Here is a 22,854-nt window from a genome sequence, read left to right as displayed (position 1 = left end):
TTGGACTGTATTATTTAATTTTCTCATCAATAAATTTCTGTGATTTTTCTAACACGAGCCTTCTATCTTATTTTTCAGTTTGTATCCTCTAATAATGATACCTGACTGTTTTCCCTTTATCACAAATTATGTTGTGTCCTTTCAGCATGAAAGATGTTGCCAAATTAGCCTAAATACTATTCTTTTCACCATTTACCGAAGTTTGATTTTGTAAGGAAACATAAAAATGTTAAGTGTACTCTAATGGTATTTACCATTTAAGAAAGTGAAAAATCCAATTCAAAGTTTAAAGAAAATATTTTAAAATAAATATTTTTGACCATATATATATATATATATATATATATATATATGTATGTATATATCTTCCTTGACTTACAGTGGGGTTATGTCCTGATAAACCCATCGCAAGTTGAAAATATGGTTAAGTAGAAATGCATTTGATGCACCTAACCTACTGAACATCATGGCTTAACCCAGCCTACCTTCAACATGCTCAGAACACTAGCCTTGGGCAAAACCATCCAACAGAAAGCCTATTTTACAGAAAAGTATTGAATATCTCATGTCATTTGTTGAATAAGGTACTGAAAGTGAAAAACAGAACAGATGTCTGGGTCTAGAATGGTTCTAAGTACGTGGGCAGTTGACCCTCGTGATTGCATGGCTGACTGGGAGCTGAGGCTGCTGCCACCGACCAGCATCATGAGAGGTGATCTGCCCACCTATCACTAGCCCAGAAAAGATCAAAATTCAAAGTTTGGTTTCTACTGAATGTGTATCTCTATCACACCATTGTAAAGTCAAAAAATTGTCAGACTGTTGCCGAACCCAGGTCTGGCTGCTGCTTGCCACTTGAAAGTCAGTTTTCAATAGACAAGTGTTGGTAGAAAAGGAAAGGTTGCTTTATTTCAGAGCCCGGCAACCTCGGGAGAGGGTAGACTCCTGTCTGAGAACCAACTCCCGATTACTGCTCAGGGGATAGGGGATTTTTTTAAAGGGGAGTTTCAGGGTTGTATAGGTGGAGGGTGGGGGCAGAACAGCATAGTTGTTTTAAGTACAGTTAATCTTTAGTTCCATTTCTTTGAGTCCAGTTCTCAGAACTATATGAAGTGGAGTAGCTTATGTCATGGCTTCAATTTGGTCATCATGTAGTCATCCTCCTCCACCTGGTGGAGGCTTCAGTATCTGTAAAACAGCTCACAGGATATGGCTCAGAATATTATCTATAGCCCTTAAGGAGGAACTAAAGGTTCTTGACTATGCTTAATGACTAAACTATTATCATTTGGTCTCCTTTGACTGTTTTCCTTTGTTTCTCCATTCTCTCACTTCTCTGATTAAACTTATTCTTTGGCTAAAGGTTTTCCACAGACAGAAGGCAGGCTGAGGACATGGCAGGGCAAGGACCATAGGGTCCTGCTCCATTTCAAAACCGGTTGTAAGTTGGGGACCATCTGTAGTGTATATTTTAAGTTTCAGATTATAACTACATGTAACTAAACACATGCACATGTACATACACAAAATGAAGAAGAAGATATCTGAATGTCCTGTGAAATGCATATGTGAAAGAAGTGAGACTACTTCTCATTAAGAATCTATAATGGAAAAGAATCTGAAAAAGTATATATATATATACTATATATATATAATTGAATATATATATAATTAAATATATATAATTGAATCACTTTACACAACACTGTAAATCAACTATATGTCAATTTAAAAAAAGAGGAATCTCAGTCAAAAGCACCTTCATGGTTTGACATCTGCCTCAGTTCCTGACTTGGGTTCTCTGTATTTCTCAGTATAACTCCTTCCCCTTTAGAGCACTTTCTACTGTGTTCTGTGAACGCTCCATATCCACTCTGACCTCCATGCCTTTGCTCACACAGTTCCCTTGCCTGGGGTGCCCCCTCTCCACCAGCCCGTCAACTCCTCTCTACGTACCAGAATTCACCTATCCCTTGAGACTTTCAAGTCCTTCAAGAAAAGTTTAGAGTTATTATCTTCTTTCCTTTACTTCCCCCTCCTTAATCCCTCCATCATTCTCTTCCTTTTCCTCCTTTCCTTGCAGTCCCTCCCCGTTTTCTTCTTCCTCCTTCTTTTATTTATCTTTTATTTTATCTTCTTTCCTTTACTTCCCTCTCCTTAATCCCTCCATCATTCTCTTCCTTTTCCTCCTTTCCTTGCAGTCCCTCCTCCTTTTCTTCTTCCTCCTTCTTTTATTTATTTCTTTTATCTTTTACTTTTTAAAGACCATCTTTAGAGCAGTTTTACAACTAAACTGAGAGGGAGGTACAGAGATTTTTCACATATTCCCTGTCCCCATACATGCACAGCCTCCCGCATTATTAATGCCCCCACCAGATGGTGCATTTGTTACCAAGGGTGAACCTATCTGGACACGTCGTCATTACCCAAAGTCTGTAGTTTACATTGGGGTTCACTCTTGGTGTTGTACATTCTGTGGGTTTGGAAAAATGTATAATGACATGTATCCACCATTATAGCCTCACACAGAGTAGTTTCACTGCCCTAAAAGCTGTCTGTGCTCTGCCCATTCATCTCTTCTCTAACCCCCCGAACCCTGGCAACCACTGATCTTTCACTGTCTCCATAGTTTTGTGTCTTCCAGAATGTCATATAGGTGGAAGTGTATAGTACATTTGTCCCTTGGTATCCATGGGGGATTGGTTCCAGGACCCACCATGTATGCTAAAATCTGTTCATGCTCAAGTCCCATAGTTGGCCCTCTGATATCCACAGATCCTGCATCTGCATATTCAACCAACCTCAGATTGTGTATTAAATTTGCCATCTGAGATTGGTTGAAAGTACAGATGTGGAACCCACAGATTCGAAGGGATAACTGTATATTTATTCAAAAAAAACTTCCACATACAGGTGGACCCCTAAAAGTGGAACTACACAGTTCAAACCCATGTTGTTCAAGGGTCAACTGTATGTAGTAGACTTTTCAGATTGGCTTTTGTCATTAGTCATATGCATTTGGGGCACGAACCCGTGTCCCCTGCATTGGCAGGCGGACTCTCAACCAGACGTGCCCCTCCACGTCTTTTCATGGCTTTTTAAATTCATGAATAATATTCCAATCTTTGGAGTACTACGGTTAATTTATCTATTTACTTACTGAAGGGCATCTTGGTGGCTTCCAAGTTTTGGCAATTATGAATAAAGTTATCATACATATATGTGTGCAGGTTTTTGTGTGGACATAAGTTTTCAGCTCCTATGGGTAAATACCAAGGAGCACAGTTGCTGGATCATATGGTAAGAGTGTGTTTATTTGTATAAGAAACCATAGATTTTCATCCTAAGTGATTGCACCATCCTGCATCCCCACCAGCAATGATGAGAGTTCCTGTTGCTCCACATCCTCACCAGCGTTTGATGTTGTCAGTGTTCAGGATGTTGGCTACTTTTCTTTATTTTTGATAACTTAAAAAAATTAGATTCTTTTGGTTACCAGAATCATTTAAGGAAAAGAGTGTCCTTGTTAGCACAAACATGTACTAAAATTAGGGAACCATGATTATTGGGACTGGTTACTTTCTTAGTGTTTCCCTCAAGAGCTAAGACATGATGGACAGAGGTGTGTGGGCTCCTTTCTGAAAGGCTGCTCCATCTCCTCTCAGTACCGGAAGGCCTGCGAGCCCACCCCTGCATGTCCAGCTGCTCCCCCTCCGAGCCTCTGCTCCTCCGGCTGTCCTTGGCTGGCTGTGTCACCTAACGCCTGCAGACTACATAGTGGTACCCTTTCAAACACAGCTTTCTCCACTAACTGCCTCCTGTCTTTTATACATCAGAGCTACAGCTCTCAAAAAATTCAATGGTAAGGGCCCAGATATATATTTTAAAAATGCAAATCCATAAGTTATTTTCACAGGAAGCATGGCCTGATTTGGGCCAGATATCCACTGTTGGCCCACACTGGTAGACAAGGAAGGCGAGAAAGGTCATAGCTGGACTTTGGGCTGGGAGGTTTCCCAGAGGAAGGCATGTGGGCAGGAGGACATGGAAAAGAAGATCTCTGTTTCACTTTCACATGTGTTTTTTTGTGTTTAAAGAACTATTTTCATTGTAGAGCAGTATGATAAAACAAAACACAAATACAACCACTACTTATACCTTACAGTTTTACAATTTGTCACTTACAACTTCCTTGAAAGACCCCCTCTTGGCTGAGAGTAAAAAAGTGGATTAATGTAGTAAGAATGATATGGGCCCTGAAGATTTATCAGCTAAATAAATAGAATATGCAAACTAACCTTCCAACTCCACTTTCCTCCTTTCTCAAACAGAAAAAGTAACAGTTCCCTCACAGAGATTTTGTGAGGATTCAATTATGTAACAAATATGAAAAGACCTGCCATAATACATCACATGCCATGATTCCCCTTTTTCTTTTATTAATATTGCATAATTCCTTATACAAACTAAATTTTACACATTTTTGTAGAAATGAATAGAAAATTAATATTAGATTCTTACTCTTTTAATGTTTGCAGGTCTACAGCTCGGTGCTTTGAGTCCACCTAGAGAGGTGGGATAGGGAGGGTGGGAGGGAGACGCAAGAGGGAGTGGATATGGGGGTATATGTATACGTATAGCTGATTCACTTTGTTATACAGCAGAAACTAACACCATTGTAAAGCAATTATACTCCAATAAAGATGTTAAAAAATATATTTGCAGATCTATAATAATGAGGAACAAAGGAAAAGCAGTGTGATATATTCAGTTGAGACCATATAAATAAAAATTATAGCATGACTTTAAGTAATTTATAGTTTTTTCAGTGATTTTTAATATCTATGATCTCAGTACTGGAGGTGATATGCCATTATGTCTTTAAAGAGCTATAATTAATAATTTACAATGTGTAAAATTGAAACATTATGCACATATTATATCATTGTGTACTAATTATTATTTCTCCCAAATACCTTGCAGCTGTGTGTTTTCAAAATGGCCATTAGCATTCTGCAAGAATTGTTCTATAATAGTCAAAAAATCATTTCTGTTTCTTAATTACACATTTGCAAAACATCTGAATAAGGTACAGAGTGAGATTACAAACACAGATTTTGATTTAATGAGAATTTTAGGAGTGACCATATCAATTTAATTTACTGATATATTATTAATTTTAAACTATGGGTATCACAAAAATTCTCAATCAGAGAATTTAACATTTCTGCCCTGCTAGAATACATAAAGAAGAACTAAGCATTCTCTTATTGTATAGTATCCCTGTAAACAAATATTAATAAATGTTGTATGTTATAAAAATATATATGATAGACAAATCATTCATATTAAATATTATTAATTTAATAATGTAAATATATATATATTTTAACCATTTTGTGTAAGCAAATAATAGTTATTAATTTAATAATGTTAATATTTATATATTTTAACTATCCTATATAAGCAAATAATAGTTATTAATATATATTTGGTTGAATATTTTTATATATTTAATATTTATTTAAATTAATTTAAATTTTAAAAACTATTTAATAACATGAATATATATGTAATTTATAAGTGAAAAAATATATACATAAAGTATATGATACATGCTGACATCATTTATATTTACTGTATTAGAATGTACTTAAATACAAGCTTCTGAAATCACTTATAAACTATTATGATAAAAACTTTCTATGGGTACTCATTACTTAGATAATTAATATTTCCTATTTTTTAAATCTACTAATTGACAAATAAGGTTTTAGAATTTAAATGTATTACCTCTAAAATAAAATACTTAAATATCTGATATTTAAATATAAAGTAATTATATATATATGTATAATCCTGAAATCAATTATACTGTACACTGACTTTGAGATTTTTTTTCCCCTTTTCTCTCATGTTTCAAGGTTATTAGACTAGTACTTTAGATCCTATGCAAAGTAGTAATATAAATGGACCTGGTCAAATGCTATCTTTACTGTTAGAAGACCATGAATAATTAGGTATCCTGCAAGACATCTCTGAGTAGGCCCTAAAAATTATTCATGAATCCTAAGTCCAGAGTCCTTAAATTCTCACAAAGAGACTAGAGCAGAAGTGACAGGCTGTGAGACCTCAAGCTAAGGCAGCTTAGTCCCTGGGTGACGGTCACTCTGCATTTGTGGGGGCCAGTGGAGGTCCGAGACATCTCTTTTGGGTTTTTGGGTGCTGCCAGGATACATCCAAGTAAACATTTTCAAGTACGGTATGGAATCGGACAGCCATAAGGACAACTCTCAGGGATCTTGTAAAAATTTCAGTGCTGTGAATTTATACTGATTTTGTACTAACATATTCTTATATTTCATTTTATTTGGGTATCAAATAAACATCTTGGTTTAACTTGAAGATACATAAAGAAAATAATTCCTCTTTGAATATTTTCTGCCATGGTGATTTTAGCAGTTGGAGGATAATTATTAATGTTATAGCCCTTATAAGAAATCTACTTGTTTTTTGCCTCTGTCAGAAAAAAAAAAAAAAAATCAATAAGAGGCAATGTTAAAGAAAAGTAAAAGCTTAATAGTGAGAGAATTTGGAGTATTTAAAATTACCCGGACCATAAGATCCCTGCAGGTAGTAGTTGAAATAATGTTAGAAAGACAGGTTTTGAATGCCAGCCAAATAGTCTTCATTTGTTGTAGAGTAGGGAATCATTAATAATTTCTTGAAAGAGTTTCTCAAAAATGCATTTATTACATTAGTATAGTTTATTACATTAGAAGCTAAAATATGAGTTAAAAATAAATTACTGTAAACTAAGAGATAGTTTAAGACTATGGCCTTAGAATTGGAAATAAGAGAACATGGATAAAATCAAGATATGAAAATTATTATAGTAGGCATTCAATTTCTAGTGTTTTAAAAGTCAGAGAATTAAAATATGTAATGATAAAAGAGAGAGTCCAGACAAAAATGTCTGGCATTGTATTAAATTAAACACTTGGGAAAATCCAGCCTAGACTCACACACAAGGCCAGTTGTTTGTGGGCTGTTTCATTGTCCATTCATTAATCTGAGGTCCAAACAATGCAGATCAAAGCAATGTGTTTTTAACAACTTATTTCTATGTAAACTATCCATTTTAAACCCTAATGTTGCGATGAGAATTTATTATCAAAACGTCAACAGTTCTTGCTAACCTGTTTCTGTAAAGCTTGTCTATATGTGCAAAAACAAAAACAAAACCAGTGACTGGTAAAGACTGCAAATATTCAGTAGAAAGAGAAAAGTACCCAAAATTCTGTTACGCATGTAAAAATGTCCCATGCGATGCCCTTTAAGTGAAAATAATCCTGTTATAGCTAAATGAAAGAAATTACTACAATATCAAAATGTTGTTGAAATGAACATTTAATCAAGTTACTAGTTTTTGAGGAAGGAGTAATACGGATGCTTCATCCTTGCAGAGATAAAACCTCTTGCAAATCAAAAAGGGGAAATGTATTAAAAAGTAGGTGTTGCTTTTCATTTCAGTATAGCCTCAGTCCACTAAATGTTGAAGGAACAAATGTCAGTGTTGACTTATTTCAAACTGATTATAGCAGAAAAGCCTGAAGTTTACAGTATCCCCCAAACACATGCCTAGCATGGGTGTCTGTCATCTAAAGGTCATTGATAGAGTGGAGATATTGATATCAAGGAATTTCACCCAGAATGTGTTTTGTGTAACAACCTTCCTGACTGTTATGCAACTAGAAGCATATGTCACCTCTCTGAAGGTTTAAAATGATAAGAATTAGTCTCAAAAATTGATACAGCTGAAACATGTCTTTAGGTCTCTAAAGAAATAAATATCAACAGTAAAAATATGTTTTAATACAGCACAGGAGCAGTTTCACCAAAAAATGTGTGTCTTTAAATGGTTTCTATTTTGGATTATTATGTCAAAGGTATATAAACTAAATTTTATCATAAAAGAATGGCATCTTACATGGAAGATTTAATATTCAAGTCAATTCATTGTTCTGGTGCTCTGGAGGTGGCTCATGGCATTGTGTGGAAAACCTGTGAATCTGGTCTTTTTACTGCAGGAAAACTACCACCAGATGGTATTTGAACTAAAGCCTTATGGTTAGGACCATATATTATATTCATTTTTAATATAAAAGGAATTTTATTATTAAGAATTTTAAAAAGTTATTTTTAAAAGCCTCACTTCAATTTACAAGCCCTTTAATATAAAATGTCTCATCAGCTTACTGCAGGAAATGTAAGCAAAGGAACCTGGACTTTGTAATCAATTGAATGGTAACTCTGTCCCCAGTTTCCTTTCCTGGAAAATGGGTTTAACATTATCTCCTCATGGGATGGTTGTATGGATTCAGTTTAGAATGTGTGTAAATGATACTTGGAGTTTCTAGCCAAGAGTAAATGTTTAATTTTACATTATCTTCATCATCATCATCATCACTATTCTTAGCACTTCATTTACAATGATTTCTGATTGTTTCACTAATGTAAATGTTGTCTCCACTAATTTGTTTATGGTCTCCTTTACCATAGAAGTAGTTGTTTATACTTCTTTTGTGTTAGTTGCTTCCTTTGCTAGGTCACTAGTCTAGCTATATAATTCCTTAAAGCAAAAGTTCATTTTGAATTTGAATTGACAGTCACAAGACATGTCCTTGAAGAACAGGATAATTTTGTTACTGAACCACATTTGGGTCCACTCACCTGCACGCAGTAAAGCCAATCTACTGACACCGGGTTGTGGTGAAGGAAAATGCAGCGTTTATTGCAGGGCACCAAGCAAGGAGTCCAGGCAGCTAGTGCTTAAAAGGCCCGAACTCCCTGAAGTCTTTCATGGAAAGGTTTTTAAAAACGGGGTGAGGGGAGGTGGGTTGTGGGATCCATGATCAGCTTGTGGACATTCTTCTGATTGGTTGGTGGTGAGGTAATCGGGAGTCAACATCATCAATCTTCTGGTTCCAACTGGTCTGGGGCTATGTGCTTATGGGCAGCATGCAGTTAATTTCTCCCACCTGGTGGGGGTTTCGGTATCTGCAAAACAGCTCAAAGGATGTGGCTCAGAATATTTTTTATAACTCTTGAGGAGGAACTAAAAGTCCTTGACTTTGTTTAATGACTAAAGTGTTACTGGTTTGTCTTGCTTGACCATTTTCCTTTCTTCCTGTGTTTTCTCACTTCTCTGATTAAATTTATTATTTGGAACTTGGGTAAGGTCTTGGAGGCTAAAGTTTTCTACAGACAAGAGGAAGGCAGAGGACATGGGAGGATCTGTCCAGGGAAGGCCCCATAGGCTCCTGCTTGGTTACAATTTGATGGGAGAAGCATGTTCCTTACTGCTCTACATATCTCATAAGAAACTTGTGAGGGTCTAATGAGATAGTGTGAATCAGCATGCTTTGAAAAAGTCACTTGATTATATATACATTAATAAAATTTACACATTTTAAATCTAAATTCGTTCGAAGTCTTTTACAAACCGCCTAATTTATATCTGTTCATCCACTTGCATAATTTTACACCTTGCTTTACTGTCAATGATGGGTCATTAATCTACCTATGGAATACTCCAGTTTTGATTTTAAACTCTAAGGTTTTGACTGCAGTTTCATATATTTATTAATATCTATGACATATGTCCTGTGAGATTTGATATATAATTCCATAAAATTAGAGTTAAAATGATATTAAGCCCAGTGATTCCTCTCTTGAAAATGTTTCTCTGAGGCATTGGGATCCTGCTTGAAACAGATGGATCTCCATGATTCTTTGCAACTTTAAAGCTTCAGTTTTCAGAGAAGTTAATTGTTCATGATGCTGTTGGAATAGGTAGTTGGGATTTGTGGAGCTCATTGTTTACTTGTGCATAACCTGTTTGTCACCATATTTTTTCTATCATCCCATTATAAGCCTATCTCTGTTTCAGAAAATCAGCCATATTTTACATACATCTCTCATCACTTTTTTGTTATCTTCTGCCATCTGCAAGCTGTTCAGACTTACCTGTTTCATTCTGTGCTCTCAAAGAATTCCAACTAAGTACCCTTTTTTGAATAAGTAGGCAACTTTGACATTACTTTAAAAAAGATCCAGAGTGTTTTGAGCTGATTTGCATGGGTACCTCCAATTTGTCACTTAGTTTTAACTACTATTCCATGTGAGAAAAACAGAAAAGCAGAATAGAAATAGACCTTCCTAAGCCTTTAAGTTGTTTTTTAGACCAGCTTGGTACTCTAAAATAGTGTAGTGAGAACCACACTAGTGTGGGCTACGTCTGATAGAAACAGTGATGGCCATTCAGCTTGAAGAAAATGGCTTCATTTGATACAGCAATGACTGTTTTGCTTGAGGGAATGTGGGAGTCACATAATTGATGGGGGCAGAAAAAATATGGTGGAAGTAAGATTCTGCATTGGGGTTTGAAGTTTTATTAAAACTAGAATCTTTTTAGAAAATAAATTTTAGAGACCTTTTAGTAGACCGCTGAGTGCAGGTTGAGAAACCTGCCCTAGCACATGATACAGACTGTGAAACTATGGAGTTGGAGAAAAAAGCAGTAGAAATATCAGACTGATGGCAGTTGATTTGGTGGTAGGTCATTACTATCTATCTTTGCATTCAGCTAATTTTTTTTAATTGGAGTATAGTTGCTTTACACAGTTGTGTTAGTTTCTACTGTACAGCAAAGTGAATCAGCCATACATATATCACCTTTTTTTTGGATTTCCTTCCCACTTAGGTCACCACAGAGCACCGAGTAGAGTTCCCTGTGCTATACAGTAGGTTCTCATTAGTTATCTGTCTTGTACATATTAGTGTATATATGTCAATCCCAATCTCCCAATCATCCCACCCCCGCCTTCCCTCTTGGCATCCATATGTCTGTTCTCTACATCTGTGTCTGTATTTCTGCTTTGGAAATAAGATCGTCTATACCATTTTTCTAGATTCCACATATGTGCATTAATATATGATATTTCTTTTTCTTTCTGACTTACTTCACGCTGTATCACAGTCTCTAGGTCCATCCATGTCTCTGCAAATGGCACAATCTCATTCCTTTTTATGGCTGACAGTTAATTTTTTATAGTGACACGTGACTCCCTCTCATTTCCTTTGGTGTTTATTCTATACATATTTTCTTTGTTGTGACCATGAAGATTACACATAAGATCCTAAATTTATGACAGTGTGTCTTAAATTGATACCAACTTAACCTTAATCACACACAAAAATCTACTCCTTTACAGTTTTTCCCAACTGCTATTTGTCACAATTATGTTCTCTATATTGTGTACCTATTAACATAGATTTGTAATTATTTTATGTCTAAATCCTATAAAAATTAAGAAGTGGAGCTGTAAATCAAAATTATAATAATAGTTTGTTTTTTTTTTTACTTTTTTCCCATATTTGCCTTTACCAAAGAACTTTGTATTTTTATGTGGCTTTGAATTATTGTCCAGTGCCCCTTCATTTCAAGTTGAAAATGGACTCCTTTTAGAATTTTTTAATAGGACAAGTCTAGTAGTAATTCACTCCTCAGCTTTTGTTTTTCTGGGAATGTTTTAATGTTTCTCTCATTTTTGAAGGATAGTTTTGCTGGCTATAGAATTCTTGGTTGACAGTGTTGTTTCTTTCAGCACTTAAGTGTATCACCCCACTGCCTTCTGGCCTAAAAGATTTCTGCTGAGAAATCAACTGATAGTTTTATTGAGGATCTCTTGTTTGTGATGAGTTGCTTTTCTCCTTCTGCTTTCAAGATTCTTTCCTTGTCTTTTGGTAGTTTGATTATGTGTCTCACTGTGAGTCTCTGAGTTTTTTCTACTTGGAGTTTATTGAGCTCCCTGGAAGTGTATATCTATGTCTTTTCTGAAATTTGAGAGCTCCCTGGAAGTGTATATCTATGTCTTTTCTGAAATTTGAGAGGTGTACAACCATTATTTACTCAGATTCATATTTAAGATAGTTTTTAAAAAATCTTTGTCTAATACGTCCAATTTGTGTATTTCTTCAGGGACTAGTGCCAGGATTAATTTTGTTTCTTTGAATAGGCCATGTTCCCATACATTATTGCATGCCTTGTGATGTTTGTTAAAAAGTTGGCATTTCCAAGAAAGAGCCACCTTTCCCAGTCTTGCAGAGTGGTATGGGAGACTTCCACAAATGAGTGAGCCACTGAGCCTCGAGATCAGCCTGTGATGAAGAAGTTAAGGTCTTCTCAGGTCTTTACTGCTCACATGTTCTGTCTGGGTCTGGGTATATGTTTGTGTGTTTCTCCCCCAGCTGCTTTAAAATATCCTGTTTCCCCAAAGAGCCTCATTGGAGCCTCTTCTCAGGGTCTTTTGTGTTCTGCAGTATTGCTCTGCCTGTATCTCTTGCCCACAACTGCCTGCTTTTCTGCAGTCCCCACGTAGTTTTTATAGCCAAGTGTCCACTGTTGTCTTATTGGCCTCCAGCTGCCATTCCCCAGCCTATGCTTGACTCAGGAAAGGCAGGAACTAGTCCTTCAACACTGGGCTCACAGACAGGCCAGAACACTGTAAACAAGTTCCTCTTTCATCCTCCTTCTCCGGTAGGGAACCAGGAAATGGGCCCCTTCCTCTCACCAGCGCCATGTCAGGGAAGGTGTGGGACAAAAGCATGTAAAAATTCCCTGAAATTTACCACTATTATGAACGTGGCTTTTTCTTCATTGGACATTTACCAGTTGCTGTAGATCTTTGATTAGTTTTCAGGGTTCCTACAAAGTTATTTAGCCCGTAGTTATTTATCTGATGTTTCAATGGGGGAAGGAGGCCTGGAGCTTCTATTCCACCATCTTCTCATTTCACTGCCGAACTTGCTGGATTATTTTTTTCAATTGAGAACATTAAATACTTAGGAAAGAAAATTTTATATTGTGGTAAGATTGGTATTTAATGAAGGGTTATATCCATATCACAGTTTCATCCTAATTTAGCAATAAAAACTAAATCTTGCTATAATTATTAGTGCATTTTTTATGCATAGTTTTAATTAAATGCTTAAGGATTTCAATATCTACCCAGACTCTTTTTTCCTTCTTATGGTATATTATTCAAAATATATGTGAACATATTTATATTTGTAAGAATGCTTTTCAGGTGCAAATAATAAAATCATGTATTCAAATGAGTTTGAATTGTAGGAAATATATGAATCATCCAACATGATATTCAGAGCTAGTGTAGGTTTCTGAGTTGGTCAATGTTTCTGTCTCAACTATGATATCAGGGGCCCTGGTTCTTGCTCAGTCTCTTCTATTCATGCTGTTGCCTCCACCTTTGAACTGTAGCAAGATGGTACCAACAGTTACACATTTGAAATTCAAACACGGTAAGGTCCAGAGTGAAAAAGAGATGATCTCTATGAGCTAACAGGAACGTCCCCCCAGAAACACTCCTGCTGGCTTCCTCTCAAGCATCATTGAACTGAATTGAGTCACAACCACCGTTGAACAAATTTCTGGAAAGAAAGAGGGAATTGCCTTGATTGGATTACACTAATTAGATAGAGTGGGATAGTTATTGGAGTAGCAGCCACTCTAACAAGCAAATGAATCCTTTAAAAACTATTCTGACTGTGCAACATCCCAGCAGGTGGGAAGGCTCTTTATAAAACAGATTAAAAAAAAAAAATCACATCTGCACAAGAAGACCATTACTTTTTCTACTTCAATGATAAACACGCTTGAGGTTTAAAATATAATAGGTAATTTTATTTAAAATATCTCTTGTATAGATCTTTTTTTTGAATTTTTGAGTTTTATTTATTTATATATATATATTTTTTATACAGCAGGTTCTTGTATAGATCTTAATAGATAATTAACGTCTCCATTTCACCATGGGAATGAATGAAAGCTTTCTTCTATATAAGCTACGGTATTTATGGCATGGTGCTCTTTTTTCCCATCATGCTATTAATTGTAACGTGTCATAAAGGTGATCATAATGAGAAAATGTTTTAAAATTAAATTTAGACTTCTTTAGTAGAGGAAAGGGTTTCAACCAAAGGCTGTTGGCATCCTGGGTAAGAAGTCTGTTTTTCAGGAATAAGAATAGGTTTATCTTAATCTAGCTAAATTATCTTAATTCTTAAAGAAATCACATGTTAAGGCATCAGCATTTAAGAAACAAATCTACCTAATGTAAATTTATTATCTGGATATTTTCTGAACAGCTACATGAAAATGTAATAATGTTTCTTTCTATTACAGTAACTCAAGGAGGTGTTGCTTTGGTCTCTGACATGTGTCCAGATCCTGGGATTCCAGAAAACGGCAGAAGAACGGGTTCGGACTTCAGGTAGGAGATAACAATAACAATAACGTGTTATTTTCTAAAACATATATAATTTCATCTTGTAGTTTTAATTCTTTTTCCTTTTGATTTAAAGATACAATTTTTCAATTTTTATGCATCTATAATATCTGTAGAATTCTAAAACATATTGTGCTGAAAAATTCCAGTTACTCCAGAGTTTGTACCTTTCAGTATATAAGCCATTATTAAAAATTTAACTCTATATGGATATGATCAAAATTTGTCTCCAGGGATTTTATTCTGTTTTTAATTTGCTACCTTCCCATATTCGAATGCATTTTTGTTAGTGTTTTAAAAAATAGATGGTACAAAAATTTAACTATAGCCTCATAATTATTTCATTAAATAAACTTTTATAATAATGAAGGTGAGTGGCAGTCAATGCAATTTATGACAGAAGATGTTATGGTTCATTTTACTAGATTATGATTACTAGAGAATGCTTTATAGTTGTTACATTATGAATGTAGTAGTGATTATAATAGTGATTTTTTTTCTAGATTTTTGCATTCCTTTCAATTAGTTCAAGAAATTGAACATTTTCCAACTTAAAAGATGGATACTAATATTGGGAGTAAGCTGCAAAATCAAAGAGTAAAGGGGAGCAAGAAATATGCTTTTCTTTCTTATAATCTCACTATTTTTGAGAAAGAAACAAGAAAAGATGTTTGTAGAGTTTAGCCTACTAAAGTGAGCTGAAAATTGAAAGAAAGTAGTGATACTATTAGAGAAGGAAGAAGAAATGTTACTTAGTGAAATTGGAGTAGCAGTGTTATTTTTAAAGGATAGAAAAATAATAAAATTATCTGTAGGGTGGCTGTAATGAAGTAGGTAAAATGATATATAATTTTTTTACATGGAAAGGAAAAGTGTATAGCTGTGCTACTGAAATACTTTTGACTTCATAGTAGTGTCTGTCATGTTGCAAATGGAATAGACAATTGGAATGTTTGCGGTTTAAATATCACAAACTTTGAGTGTACATTAAGGTGTTAGTATCTTAGCTCAAGTTCCTTTGGAGCAGAGCCTGAGATGGGGACTCTTATTCAAGCGGTTTTCGGAAAAGTGACCTCTGGTTATGGGGAACAAAGCAGGGTAGAATCAGAGTAGAAAGCTGAGCAGGAAGTTGATTTTAACTGGAGATTAGCTTCAGTCTCAATCTATGGGGAATTTCAGGGAACAAATAGTTTACATTTTGGACCCACCACCCTTGCCTTTCATCATTGGCTTCCTCCATTCAGCTCAAGGAAGTTCCCCAGGGCAAGAGTGATTATGAGTAGTTATTAGCACCCCAGGGGGTTTGTTGTGTCCAGAGGGTGTGGTGGTCAGCTAAGAAAGAAAACTACTGATTTCAAATGTAAAGTAGCTGTCAGTTGAAGGCATTCAAGAATTTGATCTCCTTTAAAATGATGCAAATAGATGAAATTTACACATTCTTGGCTAGAACCCCTGGAGCTTTCTGTCCTATATATTCCTTTCTTATCTCAAAAGTCAGCTCCTACCAGAAAGTGGCCTTCAAACCTTGCTTCCCAAAAGCCTTACATATCCCTCCATTAGAGTTACAGCAGTGACTCTGCATTATGCATTTTACACATCCGTTTCTTCCACCCAACTTAAGCTTCTGCAGGACAGGGATAGTATCTTATTGTCTCTGCCTCATCAGTGACTGGAATAGTGCCTGGTGCAAAGGAACTCAAAGGGTGTTTGTCAAAGGCACTTGTGTATGAGGGGATTGCCCATCCAGCACTCTGTCATCCCTGAAACTCAGAAACCTCCTTGGTCTATGTGGCAGAGCTCTGTTTTAAAACAAAGCAAATTAAATTTTGTCTTGAAATGCCCACGGTCACGAGACCCCTCCACAAGACCCCCAGAGACAAGAGTCAAAGCCAAACGGCAAGGGTCATTTATTACAGGTTCGAACCTGGACCTCCGCGCACTCGTTGCCGGTGACGCTAAGAGGTCCCGATGGAGTTTAGTACAGCTCTTTTATAGACAGGTACAAACAAGCTCGGGACCTTCTGCGGGGCTTTCCAGGGGTGGGGAGTACTGATTGGCTAACTTTTAAACAAAGACACTAGTCACTGATTGGTTAACTTTTAAACAAAGACACTAGTCACCGTCTGATTGGTTGGATGGTTGCAAAAGGGGGTTCAGCAAGCATAGTTACAGAAGCGAGAGCGGCTGGTTAAGTTTCGGTTTCCTGAGGCTTTGTTTTTCAATTAGGAATACTTAAGATGGGGCCATAGTTACAAACAGTACAAACAGGAAGATCGATGCAATCCTAGCAGCGCTACGGCCTAATGGCAGGGCATCAATTCAGTCCTATTTCTACCAAAGTAGAACATAGCCCTTCAGTCTGACTATGCAAACTGTTCAAATTGCATCGTATGGTAAAGAGAGCCAGAGAAACTGTTTAATCTTCAAAAGTTAGCAAGGAATTCAGAAACATTCAGGGCCAGTATCTGTTTAGCACGAGGGCGAGAAAAGATTTTATTAGTATCTGAGGTGAATATGCTGGCCTTTACTCTATCTCATTCTTATAACAGCCTTATTCCTGCAGCTGTTTAACTCAGGATAAGCATTGGCCATTGGGGCTGTGTTGATGTGTCTGGGGGGAAAGCCAGCTGGGTGTGTGCATGACGAGTCAAGAAAGGGACAGAGGATCTCAGCTGAGACTTTCAGTCTTTCACTTCCTTAGTTTTCTGGGGAATCTCTATGCTGTTTATGTGTCTCCAAGTTTTTGACAATTGAATAATATAAAGATCAAATTTTCTATAAAATTACATTAAAATGTAAATATTATTATTTTGCCATCTATGAGTGTACAGTGTGTATATACCTATATGTATATATACAGAACTGTGATAAGCTAGTTTTAGGAACTTTTTTTATAGTTCCTACAACTTTTTTTTCATAGGACTTTCTTCCTAGATGATCCTGTCAACTGCAAATAAAGACAGTTTTATTTTTTCTTTTCAATCTGAATGTATTTTATTTATTTTTCTTTCCTGGAGGAACTGTCTAGGACCTATATTACAAGGTTGAATAGAATTGGTGAGACATTCTTGACTTATTCGTGATCTTAGCGGGAGAGCATTCTGATTTTCATCATTATGGAAAGGTATCTTAGGCCCATTAGTTGAAATGACATGTGGATGTGCCTAGCGTATGATAAGCTCACTGTAAACGTTCATGTTTTAAACAGAGAAAGGGGATGTTCTTAATTGTTTAAAGTCTTTTTGAGACTGGTTTTAATGAAAGGCAATTCAGTTCTTTCTAAATTCTTATAATCAAAATGAATGACTAACATATAATCCAAACTAATAACCAACATTGTCCAGATGAGTGGATGGAATTCATTTGTAGTTAGCACTGTAATTATGTGTAATTTGGGGCAGTTTTTGTTTGAAAAGAGTATACTTTATTAGGTTGGTAAAATATTCCTCATCTGATTTTATTTATACTATTATTCTTGTTTCTTTGGAAATCTTTTGTTTTCCCTAGAAAATCTAAATATTCATTCCAGTATTATCTATAAAGAATTCTAAATAAATGAAGCCTAAAATACAAAGCTTTCTTATTTGAATTTAGATCAATCCATGGACAATTTTCTGACAATTTTCTTCACCATCAGTTGCTCTCTTAAAGACAGAATGTATTCATTAGAACTGAATATTAATGAATAGATTGATGGAGCAATTCAAATACAAATATATAAGGGATGGAGTTGGAGTAGAGATGGAGAGTTTATGGATGGATACTGGCATTTATTATTCATCTGTTTCCTATGCTAGTAGGATATATAGCCTATGTACAGGCAGATATAATTATTCCCATTTTGCAAATACAGCTGTTGAAATTCACAATTTCAACATAATAAGGTATCCAGTCATGGTTAGAGCTGAGGTTTGAAACTAGATCTTATTGACCTCAAACTTTATAATAAGGTTTGACTTTAGTGGTTTGTAATAAGGAAAATGACAATGACTAAATGGTCTCACACCTATCATGCAGGACCCCTGGAGAGAGGTGTGCAGTGTGTGGACATCACAAAGCAGCCAAGTGAGGAGTCAAGATCCAGTTGAAATCCGACCTTGAGGCCCAGTGTTCAAAGCCATGCCTTTCAGCCTGGGGTTGCCTCTGCTCAGCACAAGGGATAATTTGTCCTAACTGATTACTGAGAGGGGTGTCTCATTCTGATTGGCTAGCAGCAGCCATGCTACTCACTGCGAGACCTTACAGTTTTCTTCATATATATTAGATAAATATTATATATTTATATAAACACTACATACATTCACATGTTACAGATTCTTTATGTACATTTAGAATCCTAAGATATATCATTAAAATCTTTTATCATATGTAATATGTAATAGGGACCTCCCTGATGTCTCTCCTTTTCTTTCATATGAACTTCCCTCAGAAACCTTCATAGCCAAACCCCATTTAGCAGCAACCCTAGACTTAGATGAGCTGCAGTACCTATCCTAAAACTCCCTCTTCTTCAGACTAGCCACTGTACCCTCAGGGTCTGTCTTCCTGCTTTCCATCCCCAGTCACATTCTTCACCAAGGATGGTTTTCCTTCCTGCCCCACCTACACCACCCATGATGGTTATTCTCAGTTGTTCTCATGATGGTTGTTCTCAGAGGCACAAGTAGGGTAGGGCAGGCTAGTACAGAACAGATGAGCAGCCTGGAGAGGCCAACTTGGGAAGTACTGGCAGATGCTCCATGGTCCTCCCTAGGATTTATTTTTTATTAGGTGGTGTGTGTCCCAGTCTTCTCTGCTGTTCTCCACCTGCACGCGTGGCTTCTATTTGCAGGACACTCCCGCCTTGCTTCATCCCATTATTTCAACTTTTCCCAGCACTTTTGTGTTTGTGACACCCATTTATGTTTCTATCATCTTAGACTCATCTTAGAATGATAGAAACATATATTTATGTTAGATGTGTGTTTCTGTCATGTTAGATCATGAGGTCCTGAAGGAAAGAGGAAGGATTATTTTATTTCTCATTACTGTGCCCACCACAGGGTAGACACTGTTTTTTTGTTGAATTGCATTAAATCGAAGCTAACAAGCCTATTCCTAGGGATGTACCATCATAGCCTCATTAGTACTCCGCTAAACCAATTAAGCTTTAACACCCTTGGTCAGAGAATAGATCAGTGACATTTTCTTAAAACATGACCTGTGCTCAAAATGGAATTTGGGAGTTGAAAGAGTGATAGTTATGACTTCATAACTAAATATTTAACTTATATTATTGACATTTGTATATCACCATTCAAGTTAATAACTTTTGTTGCTATGTCTTAGCCCCCCTTTTTTCCCCAAGGCATCTTGCATAATACACTTTATGAAGTTAAGAGGTGCCAGGTGGAAGGAGAAACTGAGGTACATAATGGAAAACTACACAATCAGTGAGAAACAGAAAAAAATCTATAACCCAAGTCTCTTGATAAACTGATGCTCATTTCTGCTAATTCCCACCTTCAACTGTGTTCTTTTTCTTGTGACACAATGATGATTTTATGTACATCTATTAAAATATTGCTGTGGTGCATTTTATTACTTCTCTGTTGTAGTTCAGTCTCAGTGACAACAGAGCTACCTGCCTCTTCTTACGTGAAAATACTTAAGAACTGTACTTAGAGATTGTGTATAAACCAGGAAATAAGTATGGTGTTATTTTCCTTAAGAATTGATTTTAAGTTTTTTCATTGAATTATTTTTTAAATGATGGAGGAATGAGGGAAACACGGGTAAATTGTAAGCTACTGAAGGCTTTATTGTTGCTACGTTCAGGGTGTCAGTGAGAGAACATAGTCTTCTCCGTGGATGGGGAAAATGGTGGAGAGGTATCTGGGTGGGGAGGGGGCTCTCCTTCCCTCCATCATGTACATACACCTGCTTTCTTGGCTTGTTGGAATGTTTTTCTTGCTTTCTATTTTTTTCCACTTGCTATAATGGAAAAATTGAATTATACTTTAAAGTTGGAGCAGATATATCAATTGAAATTCTGATATTATATTTAATATCAGTTCTCCCCTTTAGCTCTTTATTTCTATGATTCTGTTTATTTATGTTTTCCATGTTGTGTTGATACTGTCCATCCTCACAATATATAATAATAGCATAAGACATATTTTACTAAATGCTGATCGTGGATGACCCAGATCTTATAATGATCCAGCCTTCCCTTCCTTCCAGTCTTGGCGCCAGTGCCTCTTCCTGAACATAGTCTCTGAAACACGCTTTTCATTCACACCCCTCACTCCCTCTATGCTTTCCTTGCTTTACTTTTGCTTCCCAGCACTGAGCAGGACCCAAGATAATATACCTGCCTGTGTTTACAATGTTAACTCACTACACATAACACAGGTTTATGCTCTTTCTCCCACAGGCATGTAAGCTCTGTAAGCAGTGGACTTGGTTCTGTTCATTGTTTCATTCCCAGTGCCCAGCGTAGTTCTCAGCTCATAGCGAGTGTTCAGTAAATATTTCTTAAGTCATTTCCTTCTATTTTATATAAGAAATGCATGTATATTTACATATTGTAAGGCAATGGTAAGTGTTGTTTTGATATGCAAAATTTTGATTTACAGGTAAATTTTCAGGAATATAATTATTACAGAGAAATAAGCTACTACTTTTTTCTTCTATATTCTGTATTAGGCACTGAATCCCTACTATTTGCTAGATAGTTTGTGTACATCATTGCTAATCATAATAACAGGAGGAAAATATAGATTTCATTATTACTGTTATTAAGAGATTATTGTATTATTTAGCCTGATTTTTTCCCCATCAAATAAAGAAATAATCAGTTTACTAATAAAAGGAACCAAGTTTTGGGGTCTAGCATATGGCGTGGTGATGATACGTAACAATGTTTTATTGTATACTTGACAGTTGTGAGAGGGTAGATCTTAAAACTTCTCACCGCATACAAAAAATGGTAACTATGTGAGGTGGTGGATACATTAGCTAACATTATTATATATAACATTATTATAGTGATTATTTCACAATATATACATGTATCAAATCATCATACTATATACCTTAAACTTACACAATGTTATAAGTCAATTATATCTCAATTATATCTCAACAGAGCTAGAAAAAAATAAATGAAACAAGTTAAATGAAATCATAAATAAATAAACAAGTTAAAAATGTTTTAAAGTTCGAATTAAGTCCATATTTTGTTAATAAGCAAAATTTGGGAACTATAATGGGAGCAACAGGAAATTTTAAAAACACTCAAGCTAGTTTCCTGTTGGAAAGGATTCACCTCCTATGACATAATCCCTTTGCACTCAGTGTTCCCAGGGGAACAGTCAAAGAACTAACTGTCTTTTATTTTTTGGAACCCAAGCATTAGCTTATTTCTGGATGCAGGGTTGGGTCTGTAAATGATTTCTTTACTCACGTGCACAAGTGGAAAAAACAAGGTGAGGGCGACAACATCCCTGCTAGGGTCTCCATGTCAATAAAACAGGTTGGTGAGTGTAGACCTTTCCTAACACCCTGCATTTGGATTTTCAGCACCAAAGTCCCCTGACAGGCTCCAAAGTGTTTTTAGAATTTGAAAAATATTTAAGGAACATAATGCTTTTCTATGCCTTTTACTGAATGCAAGCACTTCACTTTCACTATTACTAGGAAACTGAAGTAGTCTAGAAAAGATATTTGCCAGTGACTACTGCTCTTTCAAGGAGCATTGACTGTATTTTTAAGAACTACTTAATGAAATACCACAACCAGTATTTTTCTGTTCACACTATTTGAAACCTTTACGTCCCTTTGAAAAAGGGCACACTGGGAATGTTTCAGATCTCATTTATGTGGCTAAAGCTGTTTCTGATAAAGAATCCACCGAGTACAATTCATGGAATATTCTTCCTCTCTCTCCCAGTCTTTAAAGTATCTGTAATAGTAAATTAGTTTTTGTCAAAATATAATATCCATTCTCTCTGGGAGAATTGTTCATTGATATTGAAGCATACATCAATTTCTTAATTTCAAAATGCAATAGTTGATTTTTTTCAATAACCTATATTATCATGACCATCAGAAATGGGATTTTAGGGATCCTTTAAATATTAACACTCTTTAAAATGACCTTCTTTAACACACTTTGTTTCTCTGTTTCTTGGCTTCCTCATCTGTAAAAGAATGGGCAGAAATAGATGATGATGATTTCTGTGGTCCATCAGAGCTATAAAGCTCTGTGTCTCTTGGTCATGTTTTTGCTGTAGTCTAATAAGATTTTACACAACTTCTATGAGGCTCCCTTTCAGTTCTGATGCACTTGACCCTTGCTGAGAATTGCTGGTTTAGAGACTTTCTATGTTTCCATATTTATATTCTATGGTAGCTAGTTAGTTAGTAGAGAGGGTGATTTGTTAGGTAGTTTTTGGATTTGACTAAGGTCAGTATATTGATAAAACCAGTCTGCGCCCTTTAC

At 35.9% G+C, this 22,854-nt stretch overlaps 1 protein-coding gene across 1 annotated transcript in view; it reads left to right on the top strand.

Annotated features, from left to right (window-relative positions):
- The window catches only part of CSMD1 (CUB and Sushi multiple domains 1), a 1,745,896-nt gene that overhangs the window by 1,223,408 nt on the left and 499,634 nt on the right, over positions 1-22,854 (top strand). Inside the window, exon 9 of the mRNA XM_024768064.1 lies at positions 14,267-14,354. Within this exon, the coding sequence (XP_024623832.1) occupies positions 14,267-14,354 (88 nt within the window). The remainder of the gene's footprint in view (positions 1-14,266; positions 14,355-22,854) is intronic.

The sequence above is a fragment of the Neophocaena asiaeorientalis genome, unplaced genomic scaffold (genome assembly GCF_003031525.2).
Source record: "Neophocaena asiaeorientalis asiaeorientalis breed wild unplaced genomic scaffold, Neophocaena_asiaeorientalis_V1.1 scaffold16, whole genome shotgun sequence".
Classification (NCBI taxonomy): Eukaryota; Metazoa; Chordata; class Mammalia; order Artiodactyla; family Phocoenidae; genus Neophocaena; species Neophocaena asiaeorientalis.
The sequence above is the reverse complement of the archived record's forward strand: the minus strand, read 5'-3'. Positions and strand labels throughout refer to the sequence as shown.